Here is an 18,999-nt window from a genome sequence, read left to right as displayed (position 1 = left end):
TCGAATCTTTGAAGTTTATAAGTTTGAGGAATATTTTAACAAAAAAATATCAAACATAAGCTTTAACCCTAGTTATTAATTGCTAGGATAAAAATAAACTAAGCAAAATTATAAGAATAATGATATAGAACTTAAACAGTTCACAAAATTATATTCTCTACTCAATCCAAGGCCTTTTCTGTTAATCATGGGTTATGTTTAACAATGAATTGTACTTGTTTGTCGATACGGCTCCATTCCATCCGGAAGCCTTAGTGAATTTTGATTCTTCCTTGATGGGCCTTGGTTCCATCTGTTTGGAAGTCATACTGGATCTCGACTTCTTTGTTTCTGATACGTTGCTTCTACTCAACCCTGAAGTACTAGGCACCGGTTCCATTTGTCTTTTCACGACGGCTGTTGAATTGTCCGGCTGTTGAACGGTCTTTTCATTCTTTGTGGTTTTTGATTCATCCTGTTTGCTAGTCTTGGTGGGCCTTGGTTCCATCTGTTTGAAAGTCGTACTGGATCCCGACTTCTTTATTTCTGATACGTTGCTTTTACTTAACCCTGAAGTACTAGGCACCGGTTCCATTTGTCTTTTCACGACGGCTGTTGAATTGTCCTTTGTCGTCAGACTCGTCACTATGGCTTTTTCATTCTTTGTAGACTTCTTAGGAATGATATAAGCAGCTCCTTGATTTACAGCTTTAGCAATGGTGTTTAGGATTTTTTCACTGGTAGCTGGTCGAGAGCTTGACAAAGCCGCGACATCGTTACTGGTAGTCGAAATTACTTGTTCGGCAAATGTCTTGATACTTTTCATGGGTATGAACAATCCAGCTGGATGATTGCCAATTTGCTCTTCAAGGCTTCTTCTTATACCGTAATTTCCGGCATACTCTGTCATTTGCTTGCTGTTTGGTAGAGGGTTTATCAATCTTGATGATTCGTCCAAATAAATTCCAAATGCGTTGGCCAAGGCATTTTGACAAGCTGAGGACTTGGCTTTCTTTTTGTCAGACCCGCTACCCGGATATTTTTCTCCGAGTGCGGTAACATTTATGCTAACTCTTCGCGGGTTTTTATCGGCCTTCAAGTCAGTGTAAGTGCATCTGCCCAGAATAGAGCTAAGCAACATGCGACTTTTCACTGGTCCATCGGTGAGTATCCTGTAAATTGTGAACATGCGTTTCGCTATTTCGAAATCTGTCATCTTTTTCGTCTCAAAGTGCTTCATGATTCCGTCCAAAGTCGTCGCATAATCTTTCTGAAGTTTTTGACATTCGGATTGAAATTTTTTATCAAACGTGGTGATGACATTAAACAAAGGTTTTCCGTCCTTAATTTCAACAATTGAGACGTCATTATCGTTGTCTGAATCCACGAACCATATATCTTCAAGGTCTTTCAAGACATTTTTATTGTTATCCATGTTGCTGCTTGTTTTGTACAAATCAATTGGTTCGGTTTTCATTCGGCTGCCTTGTTTTGCTGGAACTATTGACACATCGTCACTGTCAATTGGCTCCTGTTTGACTCTCGTCAAGTCGACGACGGCCAAAACCTTATTGTTATGTTTTTTCTGGTAATTCTGGATTCTCTTCGATAATACGACATCGTCTTCGCTGCTGCTATCAGTAACTACTTCTTTCTTCATTATAGGGTCTTTGACATCAGAAGCGGACTGGGTCTTCTCTAATTTAATACCAGCTTCAGTCTTGGCCTTTTTCAACAATTCCGCTTTAGCCTTGGCTTTTTTCACGAGATACGCGTCAGTCTGGGCTTTCTTCTTGAGGTTCGCTTTAGCCTTGACCATTTTCACGAGGTCCGCGTCAGTCTTGGCGTTTTTAAAGAGGTCCGCGACAGTCTCGGTTTTTTTCATTAGGTCAGAGCCAATCTCGGTTTTTTTCATTAGGTCAGAGCCAATCTCGGTTTTTTTCATTAGGTCAGAGTCAGTCTGGGTTTTTTTCAGAAGTACAGAGTCAGTCTGGGCTTTATTCGCTAGGTCCTCGTAAGCCCTGTCTTTTTTGTCGCGGTCCGCTTTAGCCTTGGATTTTTTCACGAGGTCCGCTTTAGCCTTAACGTTTTTCACGAGGTCCGCTTTAGCCTTAACGTTTTTCACGAGGTCCGCTTTAGCCTTTTCGATTTTCACGAGGTCTGCTTTAGCCTTAACGTTTTTCACGAGGTCCGCTTTAGCCTTAACGTTTTTCACGAGGTCCGCTTTAGCCTTTCCATTTTTCACGAGGTCCGCTTCAGCCTTTTCGATTTTATCAAGGTCCGCGTCCGTCTTGGTGTTTTTATCGAGGTCCGCGTCAATCTGGGCTTTTTTCATGAGTTCAGCTTTAGCTTTGGCCCTTCTGATAATGAGTGCCCTAATAGGCCAAGGCAATGGGTTTTTCGGTGCTATTTTTCTTCCACTATTTGCGTTGGCCGATTCCAGACCAGATGGATTTTCAGCCGGAACAATTCCTGTCTCATCTGAAGTTTTCTCCATGCAGACAGTTTTCGTGTCTTTTCCAACACTTTCTGGCTTACTGGTACTTGCGCTGTCTTTTTCATTTTGTCGATTAATGGGGAAGTTAGCACGATAACGTTTTGTCTTGGGACCAAGTTCAATCAAATCTTCATCATTCAAGCTTCTGAATCTCTTGCTGTTATTAACAATCTTTCGGCTACAACTTGAATCTCGCGGAGATTCCTCCAAACTTTGTAAAATTCCATCTAATTCGTCGTTGACTCGGGTTTCCGTTGCAATTTTATTAGTATCTTCTCCTTCGGATTCGTCTTCAGATGCTGACATTACCATCATGATTGGGCCTTTCTTACTTTAAAATAACTCCGTTGTTTGAAATATTAATAAAGATTTAGTTACTTTTGTGCATCCATTACATTACAATGACTCATCGATACCTCTCGCCTTAAGCAAAAACGCGGCCTGTTGACTACCGCAAACGAGGCGAATAACTCACCAATTTCAAGCTAGGTAAAATGATACTGAAATGTGGAACTATTTTACTACCGGAAATTGAACTATTTTTTCAGTAGGCCTTATGCGTACCAAAAATAGTAAAAAACATTAAGGGAATTACGTAAAACGGATCCAAAAAAACCGAGCAGACCTCATAGGGTTTGCTTGCCCCAACTAATTTCATTCATTTTTTATTTTTTTATTTATTTTTTATTATTATTTTTTTTGCAAAATACATATTACTATCATAAATAACCAAATTATTACAAAACACAGCACACCTGATCACGCGAATCGTTACTAGCCAGTTAGAATACTATAAAAAACCGTTATATGATAATTACTATGCATTGACGCTAATAGTGTCTTTTGCTTCTAATTAAAAATCTTGAAAAATACGAACTCATTTTTTTCTGTTGCTTGGTTTCTACTGTAACTACAATAAGTGATGTGTTTTAAGTATTCAATGGTCCGAGGAAGGTTTAAAATGTTTTAATGATAATGGTTTTTAATCAAATAAATATTAAGATTACAACACCCAGAATTGCACATTCAAAATTGGCGGGGAATATAATGTCGTAGGCGAAGTTATGAAGTTAGGCGTTATGGACGTTATGGTTAATAAATCTCTTTATCGTCTGCTTTGATAGTGCTACGTCGTCTCCACCAAGCACCAACTACCGCCATCAGGGTTGCCATATTGGGCTGGAAAGCCGCCAATTGGGCTTCGTCTCAAAAATATTGGCTTGAAATAAAAGGGCTGGCTGTTGGCTGGAAATAGACCTTTTCGCAAATTTATGCGCGCATGCGCTTGTCGTGCGCCGTGGATAAAATAGCAGACGACGCCATCGGCCTACGGAGAAATAGCTGGGACTGTAGGTAACGGAGTGAATTTGAAGCTAAACTATGATAAACTCAAAATATTGGAACTTAAATAAGTTTGTAAAAATATGGGAATTATATTTAAATCCTACTGTAGAGAACACATGCACATTGAAGCTTAAAAAATTATAATATCGAAAATATTTCCCTTAATGACCAAGGCTTAGTGTCGGCTTCATAAATAATGTCGGTATCCAAGCAGGGCCGGGCAAAACCACGAGAGCGACCCCTCAAAAAAAGAGCGCTTTCCCCGCGAGGGCCGCCGATTCCCGACCGGGGTCCGATACCCACTAACGAAATGCATGTTATCTCCGTCTTTGGTGTTCCAACATTTTCGTTTTATAACTCGTTCTCCTTTTCACAACAATTCTGTGAAATTTAATTTCCACTGTTTTACCATCCCTCTTTACTTTATACGACTGATTCTTGCATCCCACCCACTACCACAACACAGCATCCAGGCATAGTGCAAAGGCTTAAGAATCATATGAAAAAAAAATAATTGAACAATGCTACAAAATTGAACTAAAAAACCACTGGCTTAAATGAATTTTATTCCACTTTTTCTCCAAATTTCTAAGAAAAAAAATCAAGAAAATGTGTCGAAAATGATCAGATTTAATGGCAAAGTTGATGCCTCTAAAATAATGAGGAAATACGCGGAGGCTAAGACCGTAGTCTGCTATTTTATCCACGTTGTTACTAACACGCATGCGCCTCGCATTTTCCCCCACTTTTACCCTCCGACATGCGAAAAGGGCTATTGGGCTTGTCGGGGTTTTTCTTTGGCTTGCTGTACTTAAAATACCGCCAATAGGGAAGATCATTAGAATGCCCAAAAAACTGACAAATGGTGCTGCCAAACCTTTTGAGCGGCTTATAAATCACGATTAAATAAAATGATTTCATTTTGTTTTGCGTTTTTAAAAAGGTGTCAGTGTAGAATTTGCATTAAAATTTCTAAAAAAAATTCCAAATTTTCACGATAAATTTTTGGCTTGTTTTTGGGCTGGATAGTTTAGATCTTAGTCAGTTTTTGGGCTTCTTTTCGAAACACCGATTGGCGGCTTTTTGGGCTTGTTTCCAATTTGATTTTGGCGGGTTGAAGGTTTTCAATCTGGCATCCCTGCCGACGACGGACAACGTTGTCAACTTGTCACATTGTGCTGCATGTTAGAATGTTTTCATAATTTTGGCCCTTTACGGTTGAAATTATTATCATTATTAATTTAATTGAGTTATTGAAGACACTATAACTTAAAATGAGTGGAGTATTAGAAAAAATCGCCCAAATTGAGGCCGAGGTAAGGTTTTTTTTATATTTATGCAAAGGCTTAGGGGTAGTAAAAAAATTCCGTTATCATATTGTTACTTACATACTTCAACAATTTTAATTATTTCACAATAAAGATGGCCCGAACCCAAAGGAATAAGGCAACTATGGGTCATTTGGGTCTTCTTAAAGCCCGTTTAGCCAAACTTCGACGAGAGCTCATCACCCCTAAAGGTGGTGGTGGAGGCCCAGGTGAAGGTTTCGATGTTGCTAAAACTGGAGATGCTAGAATTGGTTTTATTGGTAAATTATACACCTAAAGCTAAATCAGGGTTCATACAAGCCTGTAAAACAGGGAAAACCTGGAAAAATCAGGGAAATAAATAGTTGAGAAAAACCTGGAAAAATCAGGGAAATAAATAGTTGAGAAAAACCTCAGGGAAAACTCAGGGAAATTTAGAATTTTTAGTAAAATTCAGGGAAATCAGGGAAATTTGCGTCAAACAGGGGCCGAGTAATTAAGCAAAATGTTCATAAACATACCCTCCATAAGATTAACATTACACTAAACTTTGGAGGCTCATAACTCTGGTTCTATTAAGAATACTGGGATGTCCTTCGAGTATCTCATAGTCTTATTTGTCCCCCATCCAACCATACTAAAAACTTGGGGTTGCGACAAACAGCGACCGAGTAACTAAGCAAATTGTTCATGAACATACCCTCCATAGGATTAACATTACACAAAACTTTGGAGGCTCATAACTCTGGTTCTACTAAAGATACGGGGATGTCCTTTTAGTATGTTATAGTCCTATTTGCCCCCATCCAACCATACTAAAAACTTGGGGTTGCGACAAACAGCGACCGAGTAACTAAGCAAATTGTTCATGAACATACCCTCCATAGGATTAACATTACACCAAACTTTGGAGGCTCATAACTCTGGTTCTACTAGAGATACTGGGATGTCCTTCGAGTATCTCATAGTCTTATTTGTCCCCCATCCAACCATACTAAAAACTTGGGGTTGCGACAAACAGGGGCCGAGTAATTAAGCAAAATGTTCATAAACATACCCTCCATAGGATTAACATTACACTAAACTTTGGAGGCTCATAACTCTGGTTCTACTAGAGATACTGGGATGTCCTTCGAGTATTTCATAGTCTTATTTGTCCCCCATCCAACCATACTAAAAACGTAGGGTTGCGACAAACAGGGGCCAAGTAACTAAGCAAATTGTTCATGAACATACCCTCCATAGGATTAACATTACACTATACTTTGGAGGGTTATAACTCTGGTTATATTAGAGCTACGGGGATGCCCTTTGATTCCCCCCCCCCTTCTTCGTTAACATTTGCTCCGTTGGATACTCCATATACGGGAAAAACCTGGAAAACTCAGGGAAGTATATGGGGAAAAACCTGGAAATCTCAGGGAAATTTGTTTTCCAAAAGTTGTATGAACCCTGTAAATCACCTTTATAAACAAGCAAACTCTGAAGATGTATTATATTTTTACAGGCTTTCCATCAGTTGGAAAGTCAACGCTGATGACAACGTTAGCTGGCGTATACTCTGAAGTTGCTGCTTATGAGTTTACAACTTTGACAACTGTACCAGGGGTTATTAAGTATAAGGGAGCTAAAATACAATTGCTTGATTTGCCTGGTATTATTGAAGGTGCTAAGGATGGTAAAGGCAGAGGGAGGCAAGTTATTGCCGGTAAGAACTTGAGGTTAATACCTTATAACTTTAAATGTTAAATCTCAACACCTGTTAATTATTTAGTGGCAAGAACTTGTAGTCTTATTTTCATTGTATTGGATGTTCTTAAACCGTTACAACATAAAAAGATTATAGAAAGGGAAATTGAAGGTTTTGGAATAAGATTGAACAAAGAACCACCTGGTGTTGTTGTAAGAAGGAAAGATAAGGGTGGCATCAATTTGCAGACACTTGTGAGATATACCTTGCTTTTTTGTTAATATTGCAGTGATATATGGGTTAAATTGCGCAATTTGTCGTTAAATACATGCACATATAAGCCTTTAAAGTACCTTGGTGTTAAAACCTTTCAAAAGCAATAAAACTATTTTAAAGTTTTGACAGGGTTGCCACGGGTCAGGGAAAACCTGGAAAAGTCAGGGAATTTAAAAATGGGCCGAAAAGGTCAGGGAAAATCTTAGAAAAAGGTCAGGGAAAATCTTAGAAAAAGGTCAGGGAAAATCTTAGAAAAAGGTCAGGGAAAATCTTAGAAAAAGGTCAGGGAAAATCTCAGAAAAAGGTCAGGGAGAATATCAGAAAAAGGTCGGGGGAAAATCTCAGAAAAAGGTCGGGGGAAAATCTCAGAAAAAGGTCAGGGAAAATCTCAGAGAAAGGTCAGGGAAAATCTCAGAAATAGGTCGGGGAGAATCTCAGAAAAAGGTCAGGGGAAATCTCAGAAAAATGTCAGGGGAAATCTCAGAAAAATGTCGGGGAAATCTCAGAAAAAGGTCGGGGAGAATATCAGAAAAAGGTCAGGGAAAATCTCAGAAATAGGTCAGGGAAAATCTCAGAAATAGGTCAGGGAAAATCTCAGAAATAGGTCAAGGAAAATCTCAGAAAAAGGTCAGGGAAAATCTCAGAAAAAGGTCAGGGAAAATCTCAGAAAAAGGTCAGGGGAAATCTCAGAAAAAGGGCAGGGAAAATCTCAGAAAAAGGTCAGGGAAAATCTCAGAAAAAGGTCAGGGAAAATCTCAGAAAAAGGTCAGGGAAAATCTCAGAAAAAGGTCAGGGAAAATGTCAGAAAAAGGTCAGGGAAAACCTGGAAAAGTCAGGGAATTTTGTTCTAAAAATTCCGTGGCAACCCTGTTGAAGTTTTGAGGCATTTTTTCAATCATAGCTGGATAATTACACATATAGTGTTGATTATTATCCATTGTTGTATGAATTTTAATCACAAAATGCCTAGTTTAATCTTTAGAAGAGCCTATAACCTCAAATCTACCAACATACTAAACCAGTTAATGTATTAGGCAAGCCAATCTGAATTGGATATGGATACAGTGAAAGCTATATTAGCTGAGTACCGTATTTCTAATGCTGATGTGGTACTGAAATGTGACGCAACTACTGATGATTTAATCGACGTAATTGAAGGGAATCGTGTTTACATCCCTTGCATCTATTGTTTGAATAAAATTGATCAGATATCCATCGAGGAATTAGACATAATTTATCAAATCCCCCATTGTGTTCCAATATCAGCCCATCATAAATGGAATTTTGATGATTTGTTAGAAAAAGCTTGGGAATATTTAAAATTAACTCGAATGTAAGTTTAATGCAAGAATTTGCATTGCATTGCATACAATAATGCACTGGCGTTTTTAAACTGTTCTTTGTTTATTTAGTTACACAAAACCTAAAGGTCAGCTCCCTGATTACGAAGCTCCGGTTATTTTGTCTATTGAAAGGAAAACTGTTGAAGATTTTTGTAACAAACTGCACAGAACTATCATGAAAGAATTTAAATGGTAGAGAAAATTTATTTTTAGGTTCAGTTCCAACATTGCATTGCATTTCAGAAGCGTGGTATCCCGGTAAAAAGTATAAGAAAACATTGTTTTCAAAATTGATATCATTTTTACAGCGCTTTGGTTTGGGGTTCTTCTGTTAAGCATTTTCCCCAAAAAGTTGGTAGAGAACACGTACTAAATGACGAAGATGTAGTTCAAGTGATTAAGAAGTAAGACATACATGGGACACACCTTAAGACAGTATCAAGCAAATTAATTAGAAATAGACAAATCATTTATATAATACTAGCTGTTACCCGCGGCGTCGCTCGCGTATAATAAGAACTTCCATCAAAATGATACAAAGAATGGGCAGATTTTACTGACGACCATTTTTTTGTAGCACCCTAGGAGCCAAGGCACTCGGCGTTGCCCGTCAGCCCGTCTGAACATTTTTTTATTACTTTTCATGCGGACATTATTCCATAAAGAAGGGTTTTTAAATTTCTGGCCGCCATTTTAAAAGATGGCAACAAATCGAGCCCAAAAGAGCATTCAGCCCGTCTATAGGTTAAAGGAAAGCAGTGTACTAAATATTTGCGAAATCGGTTGAAACGCGCGGACTTTGTTGCATAGAGAAGATTTTTATACATTTCTGGGCGCCATTTTTTAAGATGGCGGCGGATTGGAAAAACCTTTCTTAGTACGCGCCTACTACTTATGAGTAACGTTCCTGCAAAGTTTCAGCCTTCTAGGGCAAGCGGTTTGGGCTGGGCGTTGATTATCAGTCAGTCAGTCAGTCAGGACTTTGATTTATATAGATTGGGGGAAATATGTGCTTGATACTCTCTTCAAGGCTTTCTCTTTTTTTAAGGTGTTAACTTATCTTTATTTTAATTAGGGTCTAATTATATTGGATGAGGACTTAAATGTATGCTGACTTTATAAGCTATATATATTTAATTTTAAATAAAATTCTTGTAATTGAAACTAAAGTTTTGTTTGTGTATTATTTTGTTGTTGTGTCAAATTATTTAATTTCGCCTGAATAAGAATAGAATATACATTGAATTCTTGACTTCCGTGCAAAATTTCAAAGATTAGTTCCGTTTTTTCGTTTATTCGTTAACTAGATGGCTCTGACTTCATTTCAATCTGCCATTTCTTCCATAACTTGGCCAGCTTGTTTACATTTATTTGGGTCTTTTGTGCAAGAAACCATGTGTTATTTTGAGTATTTTATATTACTCGATAGAAGTGAAACAGTTTGACGAATTTATTCTTCCATTGTGTTTTGAGATATCTGTAATCCACAGTCGGACCAAAGTTCGGCCCACCTCAAATAATCAAACGGTATCTCATTGGTTTCACCATAGGTTTATAAGATATGTTCCATAAATATGACACTACATACAACAACTGAAAGCTAGTTCAAGGGAGAACGACACGAGATTTGACTACACTGGGTTTTGCAGTCTATCTTCCTATTTAGTCTGTCCTAAGCTTTTGACAACGCCTAACCAAGCGTCGCTTTACTAGAAAATATGACGTTTTACTTACGTCACTTCATGACAAGCTCTCAGAAACCAATGAAAAACTTATGGAACATCTTTTGAACTTATGCTTTCAGTTACATCGATTTTCGTTTGCCATTTACAGTTTGCTAAATTTCCCACAATATGTACTTAAACATGGAACCTATCTTACAAACTTTGGTTCCATCCCAACCTGTATCAACGCTTCGAAAATTACAATATTACACACGATGCAAAATTGTCTCCAAACTGAACTTGTGGACAATTACTCAGGGTGAAATAGGAGATTTCAAAATAATTTTCAACGTTTTTATTCACGTATATTAAACAGTACATATTTACTGTCACGCGGGTGTTATGCCTATCATGTAGCTTTCTTAGTTGTTGCTGGAGCGGAAGTACTCTCTTTAGCTTTGGCTGTTGATGAAGGAGTGGTTCCTTTAACAGCGTCTGTTGATGAAGGAGTGCTTCCTTTAACTGCCGCTGTTGATGCGGTAGTTGTTCCTTGAAGAATTGATTTCTCAATGTTATCCAACACTGAATATACGATCTGCTTTGCCATATTCAATTTAACCGCTCGTTTCTGCGTGTCCGGTGTTTTAGATTCAGCCAACGTTTCCTTTTATAATAGAAAAGTGGTGTTTATAAATACTTCATATTTCATTATAAAGTTAAAATGACATTAAAAAATTATTCAAACCTCGACAATTTTCCTGACGTTTTTGACCGTTTCGCCGATAATTTCCACAATATTTTTTATTGAATTGATTCCGGAACCAGTCGCATTTTCAACAGGAACTGTAGCAGCTGTTGGTTTCACTACTGTAAAGAAATGTACCCGTTGAATGGCTTGACCGCTTGGTTTGGCCCAAATTTTCCATGCAAAATTCTGTTTAACTTTTTTGAAAATATTAATTCTGAAAGTTTTATCTTGTCGGATAAAATATTAAATAAAACTTAATGAGCATTATAATAATATTGTAGCGTAAACAATATTGAATAATTCGCTCTGATTGCTATGGAGACATCTTTTCTAATTTTCAGTTACATATTTCCAAAATAATTCGGTTCTTTCGTGAATATAATCTAATCTAGATTAAGTTGGGTTCCGTTAGACATCTGGACCTATTCTTTAAAATTTGCTTAAATTTTGAATGGATTTGGTCGCGTTTGTTTAAATTTCAATTTTTACTCGGTCATACCTGGATCAGCGCATTCAGTGTGCGTTAGAAGACAGGCAGCCACGGATATTAAAATGTAGAGCAGCAACATGTTGATTCCGACTCCGAGTTGTTAACTGGTACAACTTTCTATTGCAGTTTGGAGTATTTAAGCTTTTCAAACCATTGTGATATAGTTTTGAAATAGTTTATGTGGAGTGTAAGTTTTCAATTGACAGTTAAAGTTATTTGGTATTGTAGAGTTTTCATTTTTATTATATGACACGTGTAGAAAGTTTAGCACTATATTATGCTTTCAATGTAGTTTATGTTCTTCAGTGAATCAGTGTTAAAACTGCTGGCGGGTGAATTTAAAATCATGGTTTTCGAAGTGGCTATCCATAAATAACTAACACCTGATGCTATTATTTATGGCACAGAATGATAATAATACAACTCGAAGGGTACATTTAGTTTTGTGTTTCATATTATCTCAGTTGAGCCGTAATTTTTATAATTATTAATATTAGTACGTCAAGGGGCCCCCCAATAAGGTTGTATATTCATTCGTCCGAGCCTAGTTTATTAGTTTCATTCTTCACCGTTGGGGTGTGATGTTTCAAAAGCTGCGTCTTAACCGGGGGCCACGTTTTTAAGATTTTTTATGTCTTTTGAATTTTCCATCCATGTTAAAGGATGGGTAAGATTGCAATGTCAACAGTCCCAAAGTTTGCGGATTCTAACTCTTGACATTGCTTTTTGCTAAAGAAAATTTCTGTAATTCCTTCAGGGAAGCAAACACAGGGGGGAGGCCACAACTTATGCATTCATTCGCTCCGCTTTTCCAACTGTGAACGCGGTGACAGACAAAACACACAAACAGACACATCCAGTTCAATACCTCTCCGTGACGTGATCGTCATTCGGAGAGGTAAAATATTTACGCCTTTATTTTTTTAAACTTTTTTATTCATTACATAGTTTTATCTTTTATACAACATGCCATGTATTTCACAAAATGTTAAATAAATTAACCAACGTTAGGAATATTCATCAAGTTTGTCAGTGCTTCTAAGTTCGGTAGGGCAACTTTTAATAAGAAATCAAAGCCCTTTAAAATAATTGACGGTTGATTCGTAATAACCGAGAATAAATGTTTAATCAATTCGATCCATTTTCTAAACAAAGGTGGAATATCAAGGACAGCATGAATTCCACTTACAATCGCATTTTTAATATTGTCGATGGACGTTTCTTTGAAATTAAAATATATAATTAGGTCCTTATTGGCTTATATTATTTATTATATTACTAGCTTAGCAGGAAAGACTAAAAGAGCGTCGAACAATCAAAGATGTAGGTTTTCTTACCAAGTGACGCGTCTCCGTGACATTTAACTGCAAGTATTAACAAACACCCAACTGATAAAAGTATTGACGAAAGTACGCTTGCCATCATATAGGTTTTATTCACAACTCTTTTTCTATATAGCGTTTTGTGAAAGGTTTTGTAAATTTAATGGAAACTCGCGTTGAATATAAGAAGTAATTTATGTTTACGTAATAATTTACCTAACAATACGTCTTGAATTGTGGATATTTTCCATAATAATAATAGTTAATAAATTTTTAAATTAAAGTCTGAAATGTCAATTTTTTTAAAGGGAGTATTAAATAAACAGAAAAGCTAATTACCAACACCATATATGGTTTTTAATATATTCATGGCCCCATAGCATTTGTGAAACGTAGGTGATGTGAATGTGGAATTTTCCATCTATGTTAAAGGCTCTTGATGTTACATAGATAAATGGTGAAGTAATTATTAGATTAAATATTTATTCGACAGAAGTTAGTGGATTCGTGTTGCATCTAGTACATTCTTTTGTTATTGGTATTATTGTATTGCAACGTATGGACTAATTTTCACAAACCCCTTTAAAGTGATTTTTTATTGATTCAATCTGCTCAGTGAAACATCCAGAGTTTAAAATTCCAATTAGTTTGAGATTTCATAAATAATTTGAAATTTGCACCTCCGACCAATCACGTAACGCCTTGCCTTCTTGTTAACAATTTCCCGTGGCAGGCTCTATGTCGAATGAAATTTAGCGCGAGATTTGATAAAGAATGGCGCGAAATAGGAGCGTGCTATTTAAATTTTGCTTACAAGAAGGCAATACGTTACGCGGTTGGTCGGAGGTGCAAATTCCAAATAATCCATTAAATGTGAATCTAATTTAAATTTTAAAATCATTCGGTGGTATTTTGCTTGATCTTATGAGTAGAAAAATCGATGATTTTCCTTTTCAACCTCCCCTTAAAATGATTATCCGCGATTTCAGAACCGTTTCAACGATTTCCTCTTATTTGCCAAAGATCTAATAGACTTAAAGGATTATATTGTTTGGTTGCAATTCGGTTTTAGATTAAGTTTAAGCAAAAGTATAAACTTCTGGTTTAAGCCTACGTAGTTAGTATTCTAAGTAATTGGCACCTGGTCAGTGGTGCCGAACAGCCAGACAGTCCATGAATTAAAAAATAAATAAAATGAAATTTACACCTTTATTTTAACACCTTTTTTATTCATAACATATTCATATCATTTAAAATTTACCGTCACACATTGTTAAATAAATTAATATTTTAAAAAAGCTTAGGTAATTTTATGAGATTTGTAAGTGGACTCATTACGTCCATTATACTTGGCAATTTGAAAGGCAAGCCACCATTTAGAAGTAAACCAATAGTAGCTGCCGGTTGATTGAACAAAAGATTGAAGATTAGTGCTACTATTTTCATAACATGGAAAAACTTAGATGCCACGTCACTTGCAGACTGAATTCCAGATGATATACCATTTTTAATGTCTGTTGCAGTTGATACTATGGAATTAAAATACATATTTAGGTCTATGTTAATTTTGAATAGTACAAGAAAGGATAACTTATCATACCAATTGACTTAGCGTCATGATATTCAACTGCAAGTATTAACAAACACCCAACTGATAAAAGTATTGACGATAGTACGCTTGCCATCATATTCACAACTCTTTTTCAATATAACGTTTTGTGAAAGGTTTTAAGTTTAATCGAATCTCGCGTTGAATATAAGAAGTAATTTATGTTTTTGTAATAATTTACCTAACAATACGTCTTTAATTGTGGATATTTTCCATAATAATAATAGTTAATAAATTTTTAAATTAAAATCTGAAATGCCATATTTTTAAAGGGAGTATTAAACAAATAGAAAAGCTAATTACCAACACCGTAGATGGATTTTAATATATTCATGGCCCCATAGCATTTGTGAAGCGTAGGTGATGTGAATGTGAAATTTGATATCCATGTTAAAGGCTCTTGATGTTATATAGATAAATGGTAAATTCTGGGTAAGTTCAAAAATATTAACAGCGAGGCAACAGATGGAATCCGAAACATTTATTCCATAGAAGTTAGTTGATTCGTATTCCATCTAGCACGTTCTTTTGTCATTGGTAATGTTGTACAGAAAGGACGTTGTAACCCTTACCAGAAGTAAGATGAGACTAGAAGTAAAAAGCTCTAGCATTGGTAGTAGATTCTGGCACTAGTGAACAAATTTGAGGATTGTATGCCGCTTCCATCGCACCTACACTAGAGAGAAAAAATTGGTCGAGTTCCAAAAAATTTCCTACCCCTTCCCCTAAACCTAAAGCAGCGGAACACGGACGCGGGTGCTTGAATCTCGGATTAATAACCACCTGGATATGAAAGGAAATAGGGAGGCATACTGGAATAGGGCATCGGCATCTCTAGCGCCCCTATAGTCAAAACTTGGAAAAAAGTTACCCCAAACAGACTCAGTAAGCGCGTGACCGCGTTTGCTACTCCATGCTTTTTTAAGTCTCGGCTACTTTTTATCCGCTGTTCCCGTTTCTTTTTCTCTTCTCATCCCGGTACCTGGTCCGGAGGTTTTGGTCACTAAATTAGGTAGGTTTTTGGTTTTTTAGTTATGTAAAAATTAGATTAAACTATAAATTTGATAAATCAAATGACAGAAAAGCAATAACGGTCTTCGAAGACAGAAAAAACCGTTTACGTTTACTAGGCCTTGCCGGTACAACCGTACAATTCAAACTGCGTCATCTGCATGGGGTGACAAAGTGCTACGTTTTGCCGTCTGAGGGCGCCACATGGCGATACTATTTGAAAACGCCCGGTTTTGCTTGCCTTTCATATCCAGGGGTTATTAATCTGAGCTTGAATCTAGTTCGGCCGTCTACCGCCGCGAGCGTCTCACGTTTTGGAGGGGAAATTCTGAAACCGGCACTAGAGGGCCAACCGTTGGTGTGTTATCAAGAATATTCACTTTCGCCGAGTGAAGAATTTTGTTAGCTCAGTACTTCTGCTCTTACGTATTGACCAATTTTCACAATTTCTTTTAAAGGCTATGTCAAAATAAAATTGAAATCAAGCAATGCATGCTTGCATAGTGAAACATCCATAAAATACCTCCGCGTGATTTTAAAATTTAGATTGGTTTGAGATTTCATGGATAATTTGATTGGTCTTTGGTTGCAGTGGGTGTTCCAGATAAAGTTTAAGCCTACGTAGTTAGTGTTCTAAGTAATTGGCACCTGTTCACAAATTGTGAATTTACACCTTAATTTTAACATATTTTTTATTCGAAACATATTCATATCATTTATGATACAACATGAAAACGTACCTTCACACATTGTTAAATAAATTAATTTAAAAAAACTTAGGTATGAGATTTTTAAGTGGATCCATTACGTTCTGTATACTAGGCATTTTGAAAGGCAAGCCACCATTTAGAAGGAAATTAAAAGCAGTTTTGAAAGCTGCCGGTTGATTAAACAGAAGATTCAGGAATGTTGTAATGAATTTGATAGTCTTGGAAATCTTAGATGCCACGTCACTGGCAGACTGAATTCCAGATACAATACCATTTTTAATGTCTGTTGCAGTTGATTCTATGGAATTAAAGTTCATATTTAGGTCTATGCTAATTTTTAATTGCACAAGAAAGGGTAAACGGTCATACCAATTGACTTAGCATCGTGACATTTAATTAGAAGTATTAACAAACATCCAACTGATAGAAGCATAGATGAAAATACACTCGCCATCCTTTTTGTTAAGTTTTATTCGAGGCAACTCAATTTCAATTCAACGATGCGTGCCTTGCCGTGTAGAAATTGAAAGGTTTTATAAATTTAATCGCAAATCGCGTTGAATATAAGGATTAATTAATGTGTAGGTAATAATTTACTTGACAATCGTGTTTAAATTAATAATAATTGATTCTTTTAAATTAGTAGTATGTGTAATGTCATTTCTTTAAAGGGAGTATAAACAATAGAGAAGCGTTCGATTGTGATTTAGTTTAAACAAATGCCACTAGATGCTGCCATAGTTGAGGGGCGGAGTTGACTGGAACGTTGAGCTTAATTAGAGAAGGCTAGTTTTAGATCCGCCCTCGTGGATGAATCTGGTTGGTTCCTGCCTTTGGTAACGGTAAAATTGGTGGGTAGAAGATTAGCCAGCAGCTCGTTATTAAGAAGCCGAAATTTACTTATGTCTGTTCGGGCCTTGTGACAAACGGTGATCTTCCTCATAGAGTTCGGTATTCAGCGTGTTGGAAAAAGGAGAGAGGGTCAAACAGATCTACAACTAGCATCAACAGAGTCTAATGACACATTCCCCTACCCCCAATACTTTTGAAACCTTTTGGACTAAGCTGTTGCTGTTTATATGGTCTTTGTTTGCAATAGATTAAACGGGGTTCTGAATGAAGTATAAGCCTACGACGATTACTTTTCTAAGTAACTTTCACCATGAAGCAAACTTACCTTGTATCAGGCCAGCGATCCTGGATTGAACCAGGGATAGATTTAATTTTAGAAGTAGGAATGGAAAACGGTTAGTATTTACTTCAGTCCGACTCATAGCCCACTATAGAGCCCCTCCCTCCAACAAGTAACGAAAATTTCAAATAATCTTATTGGCTCACTTGATCTACTTTTCGATGACGTAGCTTGCTGACGAGGACGGCCAAAAATACTTAATTCCTTTTACCTCTGTCGCTATGACCCGCCTCTTCTTTCATACCCCTCCGTCCCGTGGAAGGGGGTCTGGGACTTTGACGAGCGCCAACATTACTCTGTTCTCCATTCCTACTTCTAAAATTAAATCTATACCTAAGCAAACTTAACTTGGATCAAAACAGTGATACAAAGTTTACATTTCACAGCTGCATTTTTAATTCATAACATATTTATTACTTATATTATGGAACATGAAATCATATCTTCACGAAACGTTAAATAAATTTATGGCGAATACATAACAAAGATTAATAAATTAACAACTTAGAAGAACTTTGGAAGATTTTTAAATGGATTCACATTGTTTGGTAAGCCTGGCACTTTAAAAGGCAAGTCACCATTTACAATGAAATCAAGAGCCGCTTGAATAACCGCTGGTTTATCGAACATAAGTTCTAAGATCTGTTTTGTTAATTTGATGACTGCGACAGACTTAGATAAAAATTCACTGACGGAATGCACTGCAGATGTAATACGGTGTTTAATACCGTTGACTGTCGATTCTTTGAAATTAAAAATATGTATTTAGCTCTATGTTGATGTTTATTTGTGATATCATAAGATATTTTCCATAAGTATGACACTACCTTTACTTCGTAATGCTAGAGACTTACTGAGAGCTTGTTCGAGAACGACAAGCTAGAATTGACTATACTCGGTTTTGCAGTCCATTTTCCTATTTAGTCTCCACTAAGCTTTTAACAGCGCCTCACCAGGCTTCCATTTACAAGAATCTATGACGTATCACGAGTGATAAACTTATGGAACATATCTTATGAACTTACGAAAGACTAAACCGGACTAAACGTGCATAGAGCATAGAAATAAATTAATTTTCTTACCAATTGAATTAGCGCCGTGACATTGAACAACAAGTATTGACAAATAAACCACAAATAAAAACATGACAGACAAAAAAGCATTCGCCATCATATTATAGGCTTTATTCAAGACAACTCTCTTTCTAAAGAGCGTTGTTTGTCGACGTGTTAGTGAATTAAAAGTTTTTATTAAATTAGCCGCAAATTCTATTAAATATAAAAGCTAGTTTATGTGTATGTAATAATTTACTTAACAATCCAATGAATATTTGGAATAATAATAATTTATACAATTCATTGTATCGTAAGTTTATAAGGTATGTTCCATAAGTATGGCTTAATGGGAGCTAGTTCGAGAACGACGCGAAAATTGACTACAATCGGTTTTGCAGTCCATCTTCCTATTTAATCTGTACTAAGCCGTTGTCAGCGCCTCACCAGGCGTCGCTTTACCAGAATATGTGACGTTTCGCCTACGTCATTTGATGACAAGCTCTCAGAAAGACTTATGGAACATATCTTATGAACTTATGTTTATATTAATAAAATCTGAAATGACCAGGTTTTATTTAAAGTATGAGCCGTCATAAACCGCAAGGGGCATGCTATGATTTGCTATCATGGTTCATGACCAGGGTGGGAAATAAGGAATTTTTTTAAACTGGACATTGGGCCAGCGACCCCTCTGGCCTGGAATAAATAAACTGGTCCATGACCACTGACCAGGGCGAGTCGTCTGCTAAATTGAAGAAGTGG

At 36.7% G+C, this 18,999-nt stretch overlaps 3 protein-coding genes across 5 annotated transcripts; 1 reads left to right on the top strand and 2 right to left on the bottom strand.

Annotated features, from left to right (window-relative positions):
• Positions 1–4,949: 4,949 nt before the first annotated feature.
• On the top strand, positions 4,950–9,605 carry 128up (GTP-binding protein 128up). 2 transcript variants are annotated; one of them, XM_089856225.1, is made up of 8 exons: positions 4,950–5,136; positions 5,243–5,408; positions 6,635–6,835; positions 6,902–7,071; positions 8,128–8,426; positions 8,506–8,628; positions 8,745–8,840; positions 9,512–9,605. In XM_089856225.1, exons 1-8 carry the CDS (start codon positions 5,095–5,097, stop codon positions 9,516–9,518), a joined length of 1,104 nt encoding a protein of 367 aa, XP_089712351.1. In that variant the 5' UTR covers positions 4,950–5,094; the 3' UTR covers positions 9,519–9,605. The 2 variants fall into 2 exon arrangements, with proteins under 2 accessions (XP_089712351.1, XP_089712352.1); XM_089856226.1 differs by lacking the exon at positions 9,512–9,605 and having other exon boundaries at positions 8,745–8,844.
• A 904-nt stretch (positions 9,606–10,509) lies between these two features.
• Positions 10,510–11,417, bottom strand: LOC149616131 (uncharacterized). Its single transcript, XM_089856154.1, has 3 exons — positions 11,348–11,417; positions 10,846–10,967; positions 10,510–10,764 (listed from the first exon to the last, which is right to left on the bottom strand). The coding sequence occupies exons 1-3, from the start codon at positions 11,415–11,417 to the stop codon at positions 10,510–10,512; spliced, it is 447 nt and encodes a 148-aa protein (XP_089712280.1).
• Positions 11,418–17,587: 6,170 nt separating this feature from the next.
• Positions 17,588–18,579, bottom strand: LOC149616130 (uncharacterized). Of its 2 annotated transcripts, none has more exons than XR_016375903.1 (2): positions 18,037–18,160; positions 17,588–17,925 (listed from the first exon to the last, which is right to left on the bottom strand). XR_016375903.1 is itself a non-coding variant. In XM_089856687.1 (2 exons), the coding sequence occupies exons 1-2, from the start codon at positions 18,353–18,355 to the stop codon at positions 17,687–17,689; spliced, it is 330 nt and encodes a 109-aa protein (XP_089712813.1). In that variant the 5' UTR covers positions 18,356–18,579; the 3' UTR covers positions 17,588–17,686. The 2 variants fall into 2 exon arrangements, 1 of the variants encoding a protein (XP_089712813.1); XM_089856687.1 differs by lacking the exon at positions 18,037–18,160 and adding an exon at positions 18,265–18,579.
• Positions 18,580–18,999: the final 420 nt, after the last annotated feature.

This window comes from Phalangium opilio, unplaced genomic scaffold, assembly GCF_054372755.1.
Source record: "Phalangium opilio isolate 3A_F unplaced genomic scaffold, DU_Popi_V2 ptg000217l_1, whole genome shotgun sequence".
NCBI lineage: Eukaryota > Metazoa > Arthropoda > Arachnida > Opiliones > Phalangiidae > Phalangium > Phalangium opilio.
This window is presented reverse-complemented; position numbering and strand designations above follow the sequence as displayed.